At 30.5% G+C, this 17,477-nt stretch overlaps 5 protein-coding genes and 1 long non-coding RNA gene across 7 annotated transcripts in view; 3 read left to right on the top strand and 3 right to left on the bottom strand.

Moving 5' to 3' along the window:
• LOC117237499 (uncharacterized protein DDB_G0284459-like) overlaps positions 1-3,238 on the bottom strand; it is a 47,008-nt gene extending 43,770 nt beyond the window's left edge. Inside the window, exon 1 of the mRNA XM_033501522.1 lies at positions 3,095-3,238. Within this exon, the coding sequence (XP_033357413.1) occupies positions 3,095-3,175 (81 nt within the window). The 5' untranslated portion in view covers positions 3,176-3,238. The remainder of the gene's footprint in view (positions 1-3,094) is intronic.
• Positions 3,239-5,802: 2,564 nt separating this feature from the next.
• LOC117237496 lies at positions 5,803-7,510 on the bottom strand. The gene is made up of 2 exons (XR_004494018.1): positions 7,377-7,510; positions 5,803-7,134 (listed from the first exon to the last, which is right to left on the bottom strand). It is a non-coding gene; the product is annotated as an uncharacterized LOC117237496 (long non-coding RNA).
• LOC117237490 (UPF0605 protein CG18335-like) lies at positions 5,815-7,980 on the top strand. The gene is made up of 7 exons (XM_033501515.1): positions 5,815-5,911; positions 6,079-6,217; positions 6,358-6,454; positions 6,536-6,711; positions 6,827-6,989; positions 7,359-7,596; positions 7,779-7,980. Exons 1-7 carry the CDS (start codon positions 5,859-5,861, stop codon positions 7,846-7,848), a joined length of 936 nt encoding a protein of 311 aa, XP_033357406.1. The 5' UTR covers positions 5,815-5,858; the 3' UTR covers positions 7,849-7,980.
• Positions 7,981-8,047: 67 nt separating this feature from the next.
• On the bottom strand, positions 8,048-13,559 carry LOC117237489 (kynurenine--oxoglutarate transaminase 3). Of its 2 annotated transcripts, none has more exons than XM_033501514.1 (8): positions 13,422-13,559; positions 9,925-10,064; positions 9,669-9,819; positions 9,231-9,467; positions 8,898-9,141; positions 8,662-8,828; positions 8,229-8,579; positions 8,048-8,152 (listed from the first exon to the last, which is right to left on the bottom strand). In XM_033501514.1, exons 2-8 carry the CDS (start codon positions 10,062-10,064, stop codon positions 8,093-8,095), a joined length of 1,350 nt encoding a protein of 449 aa, XP_033357405.1. In that variant the 5' UTR covers positions 13,422-13,559; the 3' UTR covers positions 8,048-8,092. The 2 variants fall into 2 exon arrangements, with proteins under 2 accessions (XP_033357405.1, XP_033357404.1); XM_033501513.1 differs by lacking the exon at positions 13,422-13,559 and adding an exon at positions 10,481-10,633.
• On the top strand, positions 11,311-13,068 carry LOC117237492 (E3 SUMO-protein ligase NSE2-like). The gene is made up of 5 exons (XM_033501517.1): positions 11,311-11,831; positions 12,096-12,274; positions 12,349-12,439; positions 12,502-12,682; positions 12,753-13,068. The coding sequence occupies exons 1-5, from the start codon at positions 11,753-11,755 to the stop codon at positions 12,850-12,852; spliced, it is 630 nt and encodes a 209-aa protein (XP_033357408.1). The 5' UTR covers positions 11,311-11,752; the 3' UTR covers positions 12,853-13,068.
• Positions 13,270-16,968, top strand: LOC117237494. Its single transcript, XM_033501519.1, has 9 exons — positions 13,270-13,626; positions 13,815-14,109; positions 14,233-14,375; positions 14,548-14,687; positions 14,898-14,939; positions 15,011-15,219; positions 15,547-15,872; positions 15,950-16,148; positions 16,759-16,968. The coding sequence occupies exons 1-9, from the start codon at positions 13,291-13,293 to the stop codon at positions 16,845-16,847; spliced, it is 1,779 nt and encodes a 592-aa protein (XP_033357410.1). The 5' UTR covers positions 13,270-13,290; the 3' UTR covers positions 16,848-16,968.
• Positions 16,969-17,477: the final 509 nt, after the last annotated feature.

Raw genomic sequence — 17,477 nt, 5'->3', positions numbered from 1 at the left:
AATATCTACATATGATACAAGTAACAAACCGCAAAACAACGCCTGTCGCGTTTCTTAATATTTAATAACTTAGCGTTGTCTATTTTTAGAAAAAGGACCTATTTTAGAGCCAATTACTCCTAGAGAAACGCTTTTTTTCTTAAATTACGTGGAATGATTTCAGAAATTGGTAGAAACAAATTCCACTGCGCTAGGATGTAAAATGTGAAAGTTATTACATTCTACAGCTAAGTAAAAATGATTATCATTGCATTTTAGTCACGTGTTTGAATGACAAAATTTTTGTACTCTCGCATTTCAGAATATGGGTCTCCCACGTAACGTACGAACTCGAAGGATAAGCTGAGATAAGCTCATACGCTTTTATTGCAGACTTAAAATTCTTCGTTGTGTAAGTTAACAAATTGATCGTGCGAAATCCAACAAACGGATCGATTCGAGATTTGGTATGACTAGAATTTATTTATCATAGAACCTCGATATTGTATGATAATTTTTATTAAAACTATAAACAGTTAAAAAAAATATACTTCTCCATACTTTTGCAATTGGGCTTATCGTAACGTAGCAGGTCTCGTTTTACAGATAATTTTATTATACAACTTTTTACTGAAACTTTCTCACGTACGACAAATACTTTTTAAAATATAAAACGAAATATTTAAGAGAATCATATATTTTTCATTTAATCGATATTTTGTTGATGAAGTACCAGAGGAAAATTGTTTCAAAGTTGTCTATTTTGTTCTAAATATCTTTCCGATTCATCCTTTTTTAGGCTCAATTCGATTGAATTATATGCCTACAGACGGCACACGGTAGCCTTTTCGAAGCGCGCACTGCGCCGCAGAGGAATAATTTGTTTAACGAAAAGAATGATAGTGCACCGTGGACGTTCGCACGGAAATGGCTGTTGAACGACAGACATTCGCTTAATAGGTTCGCTTCGACAGAATTTAAGAAGTAATTGGACGCGTAGACGAACGATCATAAGTTCTCTAGTTCGCTGGTGAATGAGTAAGCTACTCTATGTTTAAAGCTGCGACTCGGCCAATCATGCAAAAGATTCCCCAACGTTTGCGAATCTTTTAGTCGATTGACGAAGACACGCGACGCAAGTGCATGTGAATGTTCGCTAAAGCGTGACACAGAAGAGCGAATTTCGTTGCGTGGATATCTGACGCGTATTTTAGAAGAACGACGACTGTATAGTTAGATCTCTACTTCACATGTTAAATACACACTTTAAACATTTTTGTACAATGCACATAATATATTCACAAAAATTTGCAATGATAAATGTTAAAATATTTTCATAAGTCATCGTGCACAACCAAAGAACGACTGTATGGAGTAGCGAAATTTATGTCTCATTATGCGAAGTGAAAATGAGTTTCGAGCGCTCGATGACTTTCATCCGCGCCGCGGTCGCTGGAATGAATCTCAGAGACGGAATTTGTACCGCGCATGTCTTCGCCTATGGTTAAGCTATACGTCCACCCACGACTTGCAACGAGCTGTGCGATAATAAAGCTTCCGGTCTGGTCGTGCCAGCCGCAGGGACAGAAAGCAAAATGTCAGGGGAAGAGAAGAAAATTATTATTCCTTTGCCGCACGGCGCGTGTATAGACCGGAATACACGAACCGGATGCAACGTGTTTGATTTACTTCGAGTCACACCTGGCCACTATCCCCCTAGATATACCCTTAATTGTCGTTTTATCGAACTTGTAATTTTTCGATTTAATAAGTGTTATACAAACGATTGTAGCATCTTATTCATAGGTCAAGTTCTGGTCGATTGTGAAGCTACGCTCATCAATCTAGCTATTATCATTCATAGAAGGAATTTGGAATGAATTTCACTTCTAAGTATTACAATATAATTAACGAGGGAACATGAAAATGTATATGAAGGAAATAATACAAAGGAAACTGAGAAAAGCTTGATCGAGTGTTTCACCGAGGCTTTCTCCGACTTTATAGGTAATTGTATAATTCCACTTTAATTTCTCTTTTTTTTTAATAATGATATAATTATTACACATGATTATAAAACACACGACGTACAGTAAGTGTGGCGTCCATTTTCATCTATTATGTGTGTAATATATATAAACATCGTAAGAAAACATGATACAAATATAATACCTTATGACTCGTATATTCTCATATTGGAACTCAGATATGAAGCAGCGAACGATGGAATTTTACCTTGCTACTTTAATCAAAGATAAACTGATAAGATCGCAATATGATAGTTGTTTAAAAAAATTGTTTAAATAAGGTTTTCATATTGGTCCTGCATTACGTATATACATCGTGCTAATACTCAGTAAGCAATTCTCCTTATTCAACAGTTAATTCACCGCGTAAAATTAAACTGTACAAAAAAGATGTCAGCAAATAAAAGAAGTTGACGATGCCAATGTACTCGTGATAAAAGCGAAAACTTAAAGTGCTATTTAAATTACACATCATGCAAGTAATTTCACGGTTCCTAAGTTGTCCTTTTATTTCACTGTTGAAGAACTCGAATAAACACATAATTTAATACAATATAATAGCGCGCTGTTAACCATTACTCCTTATCGGTTTCACTTTTTGTTACAGCTTGTGATATTACGACATTAGACGTATCGCGTGGTATTTCCCACCATACTTTCTTTCATAGAAAACCGAGATTTAATTAAAGAAACGCGTGAACTATCTACAAGTCTACTATTCAACGATCAAACAATAGCCGATTTTTAAAAACGCGTAAAAGGCGAAAGTATTACGATATCTAGACTATTAATACAAACATACGTCATTATACTTTTGTCTCGTTTGACAAACTGTATTTTAATATCTCAATTTGTAATTTTTCCTATGCATTGACAGCGTCAAAATTTGTAAAAATTAGATATTTGTAAATAAATATATATTTGCAAAAGAGGAAGAGAACTAGATCATTAACGATACATTTTTAAGAATCTACTGTTAGTATGAAATGAAAAGAATTCATTTTTCACATTGTAAGTAATTTGACGTAGAATATATGTGCGTAGATACATTGTTTAAAGAAATGAGTAAAAATCGTTAGATAACATACCCTGTCATCTTTAGCCAAATATGCAGGCTTAATGTCAGCGTCCACGTAGAATATAGAATTCATTTGCCGGTGAAACCACATATTTCTCTTGCGCAACACAAAACTTAACTACGTACTTTCTTACAGAAAACTGTCGAATTCATTTTTATTTTCACATGGACATCGTCATTCTATTTTCGAAAGAAATCAAACGTTTCTATTATGGTAATTTCTCTATTATGCGCCAGCACAATACAATCACTTATGATCATTAAAAATTAAAGCTTTCTCACTAAAACATTTATCAAAATAGATAAATATCATCCTGAGTAAATTATTTATAAACACAAACTGTTCATATACACAACCAAATATTGACACACCGATGTGCTCGAAACACGACGTATGATTCGAAGTAACATCGTTCCATTGTCAGACAGTAAGACAGCTACTGTTTATTTGCTATAAAGAATAACTTTTCAGTAAATCGTTGCTTCGCTATTGTATGTTCTTTTGCCACGGTAGCCCCGTGAAAACTGGAAAGCGAAACGTTTATCGTACACCTCACTCGTCTGTGTATACGCAACGTGTCCTTCTCCCTACCCTCGCGTAAATTCGTTCCTCCCCCCTTGACTGTTAGATGGCCCTTTTGACGAAACCAATTAGTGGGCCCCTTAATTCGTTATTCCGTGAAAAGTCACAGTAAAATCAAACTGCGCCAAGCTTCACGGTACTTAATCCTGCGTGCAAGTGTAATGGCAATTAACGAGGAAATGGCTAAATCACCAGCCATCCACTTTCGTTTTTCTCAGTATTGTAAGCTCCAAGAGATGTTGATTCACTCTTGAAGCACCAAACCCATTAAAATGACTTGTCGGTATTAAATCTTTTATTTTCATAATTGATGAAAACACGCAAATATTTCTGGCGAATATTGACTTTTGTTGACAACGAAATAAAACCAGGATTACTTGATTGTGAATGTTTATAAAAATTCATATTTTTTATGTACTAAATTACAGGAATGGAACCTAGATAGAGATTTGTTTTTCCTTCTAAATATTGAAACGAGTATATCTTTTCCATTTTTATCTATTACGTTCATTCTGTACATTTTTGCATATTTAAATTTTCCATAAATACATTACCATACTACTTTAATTACAAATATATATGAATATTTAATAACTTTTAAAATTTTTAAACATGATATTTTATCCAGAAAGCTGCGAAATAACAATTTACCATAAAATTATTTAATAAATTTTCTAACTACATCATATTATCATGATCGCAGCCAATCAACTCATATTATTCATTACACAATTTAGAATAATTATATCATGTATATTGATGTAATTAGTAATTGCATATGAAATAATACTAATTACCCAGTTAAACGTTAGACTGAAACATGATGAAGATACGCGTGGAAATTAAACACGCACGAGCTAATATAATTTCAATGAACTAGATTTATGGATTTAAATCTGCACTCAATATACGTGTCAGTTTAATTTAATTAAATCAACTTCTTTTTTGCACAGCTTCTTCTTTTGTGGGTCGTTTCCTATCTATTACTTTGCGAAAATTTGATTAATGAAATAAGAAAAATTAGTAATATTTTTTTTAATAACAAATTTAAAATATTGATAATAAATTCATTTCATCACAAATTATTAATATATATAATGATTCTTATTGAGTCGTGCTAGCTCAATGGATTACGAAGGTACACTATTATCATTCGTAAAACGAATTTGCAATAAACTTCGCTTTTAAATGCTATAATATAGCTAACGAGGGAATATAAAAATGTATATGAAGAAAATAATATAGAGGAAACTCAGAGAAGTTTGATCGAGTGTTTTAATATATTGTAGGCTTTCTCCGACTTTATAGGTAATTGTATAATTCCGGTTTAATTTCTCCTGTTTGTAATTATATAATTATTACACACGATTATAAAACACATGATGTAGAGTAAATGTGGTGTCCATTTTCATCTGTTGCGTGTGTAATATATATAAATATCGTAAGAAAACATGATACAATATACCTTATGATTCGTACATTCTAATGTTGGAACTCAGATATGAAGTAGCGAACGGTGGAATTTCGCCTTGCTACTTTAATCAAAGATAAACTGATAAGATTGCAACGTGATAGTTATTTAAAATAAATCAATTAAATAGCGTTTCCATATCGATGCGGAGTGTACATACATACATGTACATATGTACATACGTGTTATACATATATCGTAGCACTGAATCGTGTTAATACTCGGTAAGGAATTCTTCTTTATTGAACAGCTTATTCGCCGCGTAAAATAAAACTGTACAAAAAAATTGTCAGGAAATAGAAAAAATTGACGATGCCAACGTATTCGTGGTAAAAGCGAAAACGTAAAGTGTTGTTTAAGTTATACATCGTGCGAGTATTTTTACGGTTCCTAAACAAGTATCTCACCTCACGTGCACAGTCACAAAAATCCATTGCACCAAACACAGTTGCTAATAAGTAAGGCAGTTGATGCGTCTCAATATAATGAAAAACGGACGATTAAAATTCATTTGTTTCAAGTTTCGGAAAATAAGGTGTTCTAAAGCAAAATTCAGACATTACTTTGCGGAAATGCAGTGTATAACCTTTCGGTAGCCATGCCAATAAATTAATGTATAAAAGAAAAGATTCCAGTACATGGAAATAATTTAAATTCCACTTAGTCTGGATAATGCATTTAATTAAATTAACGTATTATTAGGAAATATATAACAGAAAAATGTCTGCTGGGACAGAATTATTATCCACAGCGGAACCACATCTTATTCCAGGGTAAATAGTACAGCGTTTATGTATTAAATATAAAATGTAAATACATATACGTAGAACATATACGTTTCCTAAATAATACAGTACAGTAAGAAATATTTAAAATATTATTACCCTTTAACTTTTATATTCATTGATACCTCTTCTACATTCATAAAGGTCCGTTTTAGATATGCCGGATACTGTCCTCAATATCGCTACAGATGTGGTGAAACGTATGGAAGTCTTACGCACAAAGTGCTTCTTGATCCTACAGTGAATCATGCCGAGACCCTCATTTTATCGAACCGTATCCCCGACGATTACGAGGTATTATACAATATTTTATAGTCCTTGTTCCTATTACTTTAATCAATGCTGTTTATAAGTTTAAATTAATTAAAATAATATATATAATATAATTTATTAAAATAATAATATTATTTATAATTATTTATAATCAACTATAGGTCCAGAGGCCACCGAAAAATGACATAGACGTAGTAAATGCTAGATACAAAAGGACCGATCCTATATTTATTCATCCTATAACACCAAGTTACGAAGGTACATATATGGAATGAAAATAAACATTATAGAGAAGGGTAAATGTACCAGTTTAATGACAATGTAAATGTTTTATTTTAGGATTTACTCCAAAACTAAAAGCCAGAAATGGACAAAGATACACGGTGTTGGCTACAGAAGGACTTGCCGAATTTGAACGACAACAATTAAGAAACAGAGCGGCACTTAATGAACTTAAACGAATTATAGATATACAAGCTGGACAGGGTGAACCAAGAAATTTAGAAGATCGTTTGGTAAAGTACCTATACGATCTCTTTTTTAGTTAAAATAAGGGAATAAGGAAATAAGGAAATAAGGAAATAAGGGAAGGATAGGAATAATGAAATCATATCTAAATTTCTTATATAGCTCATAAAAAGTGAGTTTAAACTGCCTATGCTAACAGTTCGACCTGATTGCGTGGGTGTAACGAGGAATTTATTTTTGGACGAACAACACGAAACACCCAGCGATCACTCTCCATCCCCTTACTTTATGGACAATGCAAATCCGCAAAAATACTTTATCAGTCGTGAGTCCATCTTGTCACGTTATTATTAGCTTGAACTTGTCTTCGAATGATTCTATATGTAGTATAAAACTTACATAAGCATCGTTCCGTACGATTCAACTGTTTCACGAAATCTTTAACCTTTAATGACTTCCATAAATTCGACCTGTTAATAAAATGAATTAACGAACAGATAAATACGCGATATCATTTGTAAAATAATATTAACAATAAATAGTAGTACAGATGGATCTTACGGATAGTGAAAAACGAATGCGATATTCTTTCATTCGAGAAAATGCAAGAAGTGAGTGTTAAAGTTAGAAAGATAAATATTAATTAGTTTTCCTTATAATATAAAATTTCAAACATTTAATTGTATTTTTGCAGGATACGGGGGTCATATACCATACGGATATGCGCATTTTGGAAAAACAAACGTTCCAGCTACTAACAGCGCCCTTTGCGATTTTACATCTGATTATCGAAAACGACAAAGTACAGAATGGGCACCAGTAACAATTTCACGACCTGATCCACCTCTATTAATTCAACCCACTACTATTTACCACAAACATGTTGGTATGCTTCCAAATTATCTTGGACATGTTCCTGGAGAAACATTCAGGTAATCATTACTTTATTACTTTATTGTGCTATTATTTCTATTTTATGGTTCTTATTTTAATTTCTCGTCGCAAATATTCCGAAAAATATGGAAAATATAAAAAATTGATCTTTATACATTATACACATGTATATGTATGTATAACTAAAAAATTTTATTTAGATATTAAATATTCCATTTAGATTTGGCAAAACTTTTGGAGCTGACACTAAAGATGCGAAAAGATGGCTCCGTGGTGATTTCTCTGCATAAAATATAAAATATAAGAAAACAGTCTTATGCATAATAAAAATTTAATACAAGAAAAATAACAATGTGTTTGTGCAGACTGTATATAAATGTGAAAAATTACCCATTGCGTATCATAGCAAAATTTAATATAATTTAAAATAACTTTTAAAGATAATACCTGATATTTAAGTAATTGGACAATTTTCTACGAAAATGCTAGATTTTTTATCTCAAAATTATTAACTATAGATAAATATAGTTGTTACTATTGCTGATCTTTCCATTTCATTAAAATATCAGCTGCTTTTTTCAAATTTTCATCTTTCTATGATAAAAAAGAAATCAATTATAAATATGAAGAAAAAGGAGCTCGATATTATCTATGCCAAATTTGTTCTTACCTTTATAAAGCAATATCTTACGTTATCTTCCCCTAAGTGTTTATGTTCAGGACTATAAAATACAGATGGGGGAATTCCTTGAATTCCAACATTTTTCGTCATCCATTTTGTGAAACGATAATCTTTATTCTCATCTGTTTCTTCTTCTAACCGTACTTTATCTTTTAAAGCTGACCAATTAGCTACCATAAAGTATCCTCCTTCGGGAATTGTTGGAATCATTCCTACATCGTTAAGAAATTTAGCCATATAATTTCGTTTTGGTAGCAACTCCTTAGCTAAACTCACAAAATAACAGTCAGTTTGACCAAATCTTTCTAATTCTTGTTCGAATCCAATAGCCACAGCCTCCTACGAAGTTAAAAAATATAATTTTAAATAATTCTAATAAGGTACATTACAATAAATATTTATTTAATAATTCTATACATACTTGAGTTGGTGTGTTACACGTATATACACTATTTTGATGAATAACTTCTAAGTTATATAGTAAATTTTCCGGACCATAGGCCCATCCTATTTTCCATCCAGTAACACTGAATGTTTTACCAGCAGATCCAATGGTAATCGTACGTTCGTACATATCAGGTAATGTTGCTAAAATACATTCATCATTTAAATAAAATAATTAATAAAAATGACATTAGTACTATCAAATACCATTACCAATTCTAACATGTTTATATGGCTCATAAACAAGCCATTCATATACTTCATCTGACACAACAAGGGTGTTCCACTTTTTAGCCAAATTAGCAATAAACTGTAATTCATCTAGAGTGAAAACCTTTCCCACAGGATTATGTGGAGTGTTAATGATTATTCCTTTTGTTTTTTCATTAAAAAGATTCTCTAATTCTTGTCTGTCAAATATCCAATCTGCAGAAGAAAGAGATCCCTTTGTGCTTTTCTTTGGAATACAACAAAATACATGATGTAAATATGTATAAAGAGCTTGCATTTATATCAATAGTATACATACTTAGATAGTTTACTTACTGGTTTTAAGGCAATAAATCTTGGAATTCCTCCAGCAGATCTAACCATAGGTACATAACAATCAAAGAAAGGTTCAATAATTATCCACTCATCACCAGGGTTTGTGTGACCTTGGAACGTAGCATATAATGCTTCATAAGCACCAGAAGTTACAAGAACTTCCTTATTTGGATCCAAAGTACGGTTTAAGAGCTTCGAATACAATTTTGCAATAGCATTTACTAAACGTGGGTGACCCTAAAATGATAGAGTATATTGAAAATTTCCAATCTATAAATAACATACATAAATCTACATAAAATATTTAAAATCATTGCAATTAAAAGTGAAAAAATTCAATAACAATATCATGGATATGATGAAATAACTAATGACCAACATTTAATAGCTCTGGAATATATTTATTGTGTGTTTCTTTTTAAAATTGGAAATACTTACAAATCCTCTGGTATATTGATTTAATAGAGGATTGTCACTTGTAGTTGCAGCAGCCAAAGCTTTAGTTACATTTTCTGGAGCATAAAAATCTGGAAATCCTTGTCCTAAATTTAAGGGCTTATATTTTAAAGCTAACTGAATATATTCCACCCTAAAATAAAATTAATTAAAAATATGTATTTATAAGTATGTATATATATATATGTTTATGTGTATTAAAATTTTCAATACATCTCATTGTTGAAATGTTATTTACCATACTGATTTATCATTGCCTTTAAAGCGATCAGGGAGATCAAATTTACTCATCATAACAGAATAACTTCGTATATTTCTTAATGTGGGTAGAGAAAGTAACACTTTAACAGTTGTAGACAAAGAAATTTTAGTAAACATCTAAAAATAGTCACAAACAATGAATGATAAAATAATGCTATACTTAGTGATAAATTTGTTGCTTTATTACCCTAAAATTTTATATTAAAAAATTATATAATAAAAAATATAAAATGACGTATAAAAGAATTGAGAATACTATACTTAAAAATTATGATTTTATATTTACATATTTTAAGTACAATTTTTTTCATTTTATTAGTTACATGTGATAAAAAAATCTAACAGGTAGTAGTTACAATAAATTAGTGTTAAAGATAGTTCGTATAATGTTAATACATGAGGGTACCTCGGACGTGCATCAAACAGCGTAAAAGAAGTGTTATATATTTTTAAACATTAATATTAAATTATAAATTAAAATATTATTAATCTAAACATAAACATAATCTGATATAATTATATTAAATTCTTACCAGATGACATACACTAACGTATAATGGTTTACATTACCAACTGTACCGAGTAGAATTACGTATAATTGGAAAGTTACAAAATATGTACTTGCAATGATAAAACGATAACTACGATCATGGTCATTTCTTTATCAAAATAGTATGCTTATGCAACAAGTTGTTTATTAAAAAATAAAATTTCTAGATTTGTATAGTAATTTTACTATGTGTTATTGGTAATTTAGTTATTATACTAACTAGTATTATAGTAATATATTTTAATCAGTTGTACGAACGTACAATATTATTATTAAACAAAATTAGTCCATTAATATGCTACTGAAGAAATGATAATTTAATACAACCTTAACCCTTAAACTGCGTTGTATGTTCGGATAATTTTGACAGGATTAAGAATTTCTCGCAAGGTAATAGATAGAAAACCCTTTTTCTTTCACCTAAAAAAAATTATTTGGCAAAAATTCTATGATAACCTTAATTTAGAACATTTAAAAATGTTATATCAATTTTGGGGGGATTTTTTAAACAAGTGTTACCTGGTATACAAGTATTACTGAAAATTGCATCGGACATAAAAGACCCACGTTTATAGTTTGAGGGTAAACAAATTTACGGTCCAAAGATTGAAAATGTTGAGTATTTTAGATATTTAATATTTTATACAAAAAAGTTATAATCTTCATCTTTAAATCTGATACAAATATAAATTAAGATAAAGATATAAATCATAAATCACAAACTATATACTATGTATATAGTATAATGTACATACTATATGTAGCGTAATATTTTACTATTGTACATGTATAATATGTACATTCTAAACTACGTAGTAGTAAACTACGTAGTAGTAAACTACGTAGCAAATAATTGATAATTTCTTTCAAAGTAAATTAAGGTAATTTAAAATGTTTATTTGAAACCGTGTTTGAAACACAAACGAGATACGAAGAACATACAGTATTTGAAGTGAAAAGCATTTAAAGCTGCTGAAAGCTATATCTTGTGATAAATTTACCTAACTATGTTTTTATATTTACCTAACGATATTAAGATAGTTTAAATTGTAAACAAAGTCGGTAGTTTGAAGGTCTAGATTTTTGTGATTTCAATTTATAATATGATTTTATCTGTAATCATAGTTACGTGCAAGAATAAATAATACTCATCGTGAAAGTATTTGTATAATATAAGTATAATCAGGTATAATATAAAAATTTTCTGAAATATAAGAAATACAATTAGAAAGATATTGGAGAAATATTATTAAGAATGACGCAATCTCAACAAATAATTGAAGAATTATATGATTCTTACACAAAAACTGCTGCTAATATTATTGTTTATTATGGTAAGTATATAAGGTTAAGTAATCCAATTCATAATACATATCTATAATCGCCCATTACCTCAAACATCACAAAAATATTAAATAGTTATAAATTGTTATGGTTACAAAAGATTTGGAATATCTTCTCATTATTCTTGATTGATCAAATTATCATAATAATATATGATATAAAAGAATTTAGTCTTTTCATCACTTTACACTTAAAAAAGGTAAATTTAATACTCTATAATCATGTTTAATTTGGTTATATTTTTATATTTACAGAAGGTAATGAAATGGACGAGAAGTTAAAAGAACTAAAATGTATAGTAAACAACAATAGCGTTCAAGATAAAAAGTTAAAGTTATTCAGGGAAAGAAAGAATCAATTATTAAATTTAAATAATGATGATGGTAATGATGACAATCATATGGAGCAGAGTGATACTGAAAACCGCTTGAATGTAATTACAAAATATAAATAATTATAAAATATATTTAATGATATTAAGAAAGTAATATATTTTTAACATTTTAGGAATATAGACTAATTCTCTCTAAGACTGATAATGATACATTGAAAGATGATAAACTTATAGAATTTGATAAACATGTAGAAGCACTGCTAGGTACATTTAAATTTGTATATATAATAAATACTTTATATCAGTGACAACATTTTGAATTACAGATGGAGTAGCACAGAAAGAAAATGATACAGATGCAGAAATACAGTTAAAAGGGGGCTATGTAAATGTAATTGACCCAATCTCTAAAAAGAGAATTGTGGATCCTGTGAAGAATACTATATGTGGTCATACTTATGATCAAGAAAGTATTATGCAGTTATTGAAAATTAATAAGAAGACAAGGTAAATATTCTACTAATAAAGTTCATGTTTGTCACTCATGAATAGTTTTAACTATGCATTGTATTTACAGGTGTCCTGTTATAGGTTGCAAAAGTACAGAATTTGTACAACTTTCGCAACTTCGTCCAGACATTGTAACGAAAACATATCTAGAGAAACATCCAGAATAAGGTTTTGTGTGTGTGTATTACAAATTAAATATTTAAATGATACAATATTTTGCAACATGATAAATATGACCTAAGATTTAATGTTTACACATCATTAAAACAAAAATAAAAACTGCACATGATGTTTCATGTATCTGAATACAACACGTGATTTAATGTGGCATATTTCGCATTGCAAACATATTTTTGTGATTAAAAACTTTGTAAGAATATTGGCTTAGAGCCAAATCATTGTTATAAAAACTTATTTTAGGTAACAAATTGCAATTTAAAAGTGTATCTTTTAGAGTAGTATAGATATAGCGTATTTTGTATCAAATAAATTGAATGTATAATTTATGTTTATCAAACTATTATCAAAAGAAAATATTTTTATATAAAAGATTATAAAATAAATTTCTCATAAAATTTCTATGTCTTTCATATTTTTAGAGAACAATGTATAGTACACATAGTACCAATAAATTATTGAAAACGCAGCAACTTCAAGTAACTACATATTTGTTTGTCCCGCAACTTTTATCATTATCAATCTATGATGTTAACGTTCAGGCTATGTTTATACTTACGTTCTTATCAACAGTATTAATTCTTTCTCGTGGGAAAGCTCGTCGTATCGTTGACGGTCTCAATGTGGACAGCAATAGTTGGGATCCATTTTTATTAATAGGCAAAGATTTAAACGAATCGCCGAACTACGATATAACACGCTGGGTACGGCAATTGCATCTGCAACAATGCGCTTTCGTAGAAATCGGAGAAGGATTTTGTGCTGTAAGCAAAAAATATTTCATACAAAATATTTTCTTTCTTGTAAACAATTTCAATATAAAATGTACTTTTGCATAATAGAAACAAAGAAAAGGAACTATTTTTATAACTGTGCAATAGTTTCGAACTTTGAAGAAAATACTTTAACAAAGCTTAAACTTTCATGCAATACAGTTCTATTTAATATTTAGTTGTTCGTCGAATTACGTAGCATACCTTCCGAATCAAAAGTTCTCGATAGTTCTGGAGTCGGTGAATTTTTCCTCGGGATTTGCCCTTGTTTGACTCTTCACACTTGGGATTTGTGCTCACCCGAACTGGCAAGACAGAGGAAAGCTGACTGCTCTTTTAACGAAGCTACTCCATATTCAAACACAAGTGCAAGAGTTCACAGGCGATTATGCGATATCACTTTGCTCGTCGAAAATATTTCAAGCTGTAACTGTTCCATTTCTCTAGCTGGCCAAGAATTGTATAAGACCAAAGGTTACAATATACTTTTACTAATGAAAAAATTACAAATAAAAATTTTGTGAGAAAATGTACAACGCAATACACGAAATAAAAATTGTCCACGATTTAAATATTTATTATAAGAATAATGTTTAGGATTTGCAACGTGTTTTTTGAATCCTCTACCAGAAAGTTTGTGCTCACCACGTGGGGTTTGTGGCATTGCACAATGCACCGCGACCACAATCAAAGGAATACACACCCCTCAATGTGCCTCGAACTGTCATCAGAGACAACCAGTACTGTTATTCTATTTTAAGTAATGTAGAAGCTATTACACTAATAATAGTAAATTACAGTAATAATTGAATGTTTGAAATACTTTAAAAAACAGGTTAAGAATACAATATCTTTTCCTTTCTTTCTATTGGCTATAATTTAATTATAGTTTCCTAAATTTGAAATTTTAAGTTCTGCGAAGAAATTGGGCCTTCAACTTCCATTCCATCGGAAATTAACTCTTTATGGACGGGATGGTCCTCTCCAAAATGTAATAATACTTGTGGTAAAGGATTTATGGTAGCTATTGCAACGTGTCAAGATCAAGCAACGTAAATAAAAATTGAAGTTAACACATGTATAATAAATGACAATTACAAATAAGTTTAAATAACGTATTAATCTTTCCCATTAAATCTGTTAACATATCACACAACGTGTAGTAGATACTCATATTCATATAGAAAGTACACTAAATTTTTGTACATGAAAGTTTATCATTTCTGCCAATACACGATGGTGTATATCGTTATATTTCTCAGAGGAAAACCAGCCATAGACTGCATCGGTCCAGGATCGTTTTGGTGAGCCAACGCTTTTTTGAGGAAGTTCTCTTGAATTTCTTGATCGTGATGAAAGGTGTGAACTTTTCTAGCTGTCCAGATAGCTTCGTTAAATGTTACTGCGAGGTAAACATCGTCGATGGAATTATGAGAGCGGTCAGGTTCACAGAACCTTGCATTTCTACCGAAGGGTGTATCTTAAGCAACACTGGAACATTCACTTTCGAAGGAGAACTTGATCCTGATAATAACAACAACTTGGACGAATCTTATGAGAATGATGCTCGTGAAAGATTCGAAGGTATTAATATTATAGTATATGTAGTACTAATAGTATCAAAATTGAAAATTACTGATTATAAACTAATAAATGGTTAATATTTATTAACAAATAATAAATTTTATGCCTTCAATAGCGTTAATATAATGTACATACGTATATTATGTTCTTCCAATATAACATCTCTATTTTCTATAAATTTATTTAAAGACATTTATCTTTACATAGATTAAATTTTAATATTTATTAAGATTCATGTATCATAATTTTATTTTCATTTTACAAATTTTGTTTGTTTTACAACGATCTACCATAAATTACCAGTTATCTCGGTATTTCATTTTCTAGACACGTTGTGTCCCTCGGAATCAGCGCGAGCGATACAGCGTAATCTCTTATATGCCCATGCTGCTGATCGTGAGGATGAATACGTGTTACGCGAAAATAGACTGGCAAATAAAAACTTTAAACGCAACCGTGGAAATCGATCCGTTCTGAGAAGTCGATTAGGCGATGATGCCGACTATGCCAACCAAGACGAAGACGACGGTGACAATGACAGCGACAATGACGACGATGACGAAGAAGGGATCGATAACAAGAGTGGCGTCGACGATGAAAAGGGCGACGAGAATGACGAAGACGAGGAGGACGAGGAGAACAGAGACGAGATGGTGAACGAGTCGGAGGCAGCGCGTTATTACGATTACGGTTAGTACTTAGGCATAAATCTTTTCCTGGATTTTTCTAGATTGGGCTCAAAGGCTCCGCGAAGGGTCGCCGGAGCCCCAGAAAGCATATTCGAGAGGCAAGGTTCGATTATGCGGCGATTGCATTCGAGGGTAAGCAAGAGATCAACGAACCCGAGAGGAAGGGTTCTATGAAGATCAGATCCGTTACGGAGGACTGTGAGGATGAATCCACGGAACCACTGCAATATTATGATTATGGTGAGAAAAAATCGGTCGGAGAAGAATAATTTTCAGAAATTCTTACCTTTGTTGCTATGTGTCTTTCAACTTCTAGAGAAGATGTTTTTAGATATATCCATACCAGAAGAAAAATTTTCTATATATATACATAAGATAATCAATCAGGGTTTAACCCTCTGTATTCCGATAATGTTTATGATTTGAATTTTCAGCAATTCCAGCATACTTTTATAGTATGACTTTTTGAAACCACGGAGTTTAGAAAAAAAGGTTATAAATGTGTTTATAAATTTATTTATATAATAGTCTTTATGAATTTTCTATTTTCTTAGTTCTGAAAACGATATAAGAAAAATTGTTTTCATATTATCAATGTCTTTAATATAATACTGCCAATGTTTTTGTACAATTATAAAAGATCATGTCAGTATTTCTTTTATAAAAGAAATATTCTCGTTTTTAGTAATTTCCTACTATAAAAAATATCTTTTATCAATTTACCACTATTCAAATAATTACAAATTTTTATAAGCATATATATTTGTTGTATGTTTCGATTAAAAATGCATGAAATCAATAATATTTAGTATTTTTTCCTTGTCTATAATAATTTATTATTTTTTTCTAGAATCCGGAAATACATCATCCGGTTTAAGAATTGGACTCGCCTTGGAATTGATAGCATTGCCCATTTTATTCTGGTTTTTTGAATGTTAGCGGGCTAGCAGAATAAAGATAGAAGATGACTATTCTTAGTTCGAAGAGAAGTAATTAATCCAAAGTAGAAGTCGTTCTGCGACAAGGAATATATATAATTAAATGAATTCAATAAAATTATAAGTACAAAATTTCAAAGAGTGATATATTTATAATCCTTATGTTTATGTATTTAGCGTATATACATTTGTACCCCTACCGTAGATCTGATTCATTTAGCAGATTTGTGAATTATTATTTTACTGATGAGTAATGTGAGATCAAATGATTCGATCTTCTTCTAATTTCAGATAGCGTACATAAATATATGACTTTCTTGTATTGTATATCTTCAAGCAAATCAAAGAACCAGTTAATTACAATATTTATTCGCTGCAAAGTTCCTACATGTATTTAGTACTGCGTTTTTGATAGCTACTTTCACTATGAATTTAAATTACCCGAGAAAGTGAATCCTTAACTATCTCACAATGAGTTTTCTCCCAATCTTTCATGTCTGTCGTAAATCTTTAGATATTTAGAGTGTTTTCATTATAATTAGTATTCGATACATTTTTACTATATCTGATAAATAAACTGCAGGTGTTTATGCATTTACGGGAAATTTAAAAGTGTAAAAATGTATAGAAT

This window comes from Bombus vosnesenskii, unplaced genomic scaffold (genome assembly GCF_011952255.1).
Source record: "Bombus vosnesenskii isolate JDL3184/JDL3185 unplaced genomic scaffold, Bvos_JDL3184-5_v1.1 scf7180000013379, whole genome shotgun sequence".
Classification (NCBI taxonomy): Eukaryota; Metazoa; Arthropoda; class Insecta; order Hymenoptera; family Apidae; genus Bombus; species Bombus vosnesenskii.
The sequence above is the reverse complement of the archived record's forward strand: the minus strand, read 5'-3'. Positions and strand labels throughout refer to the sequence as shown.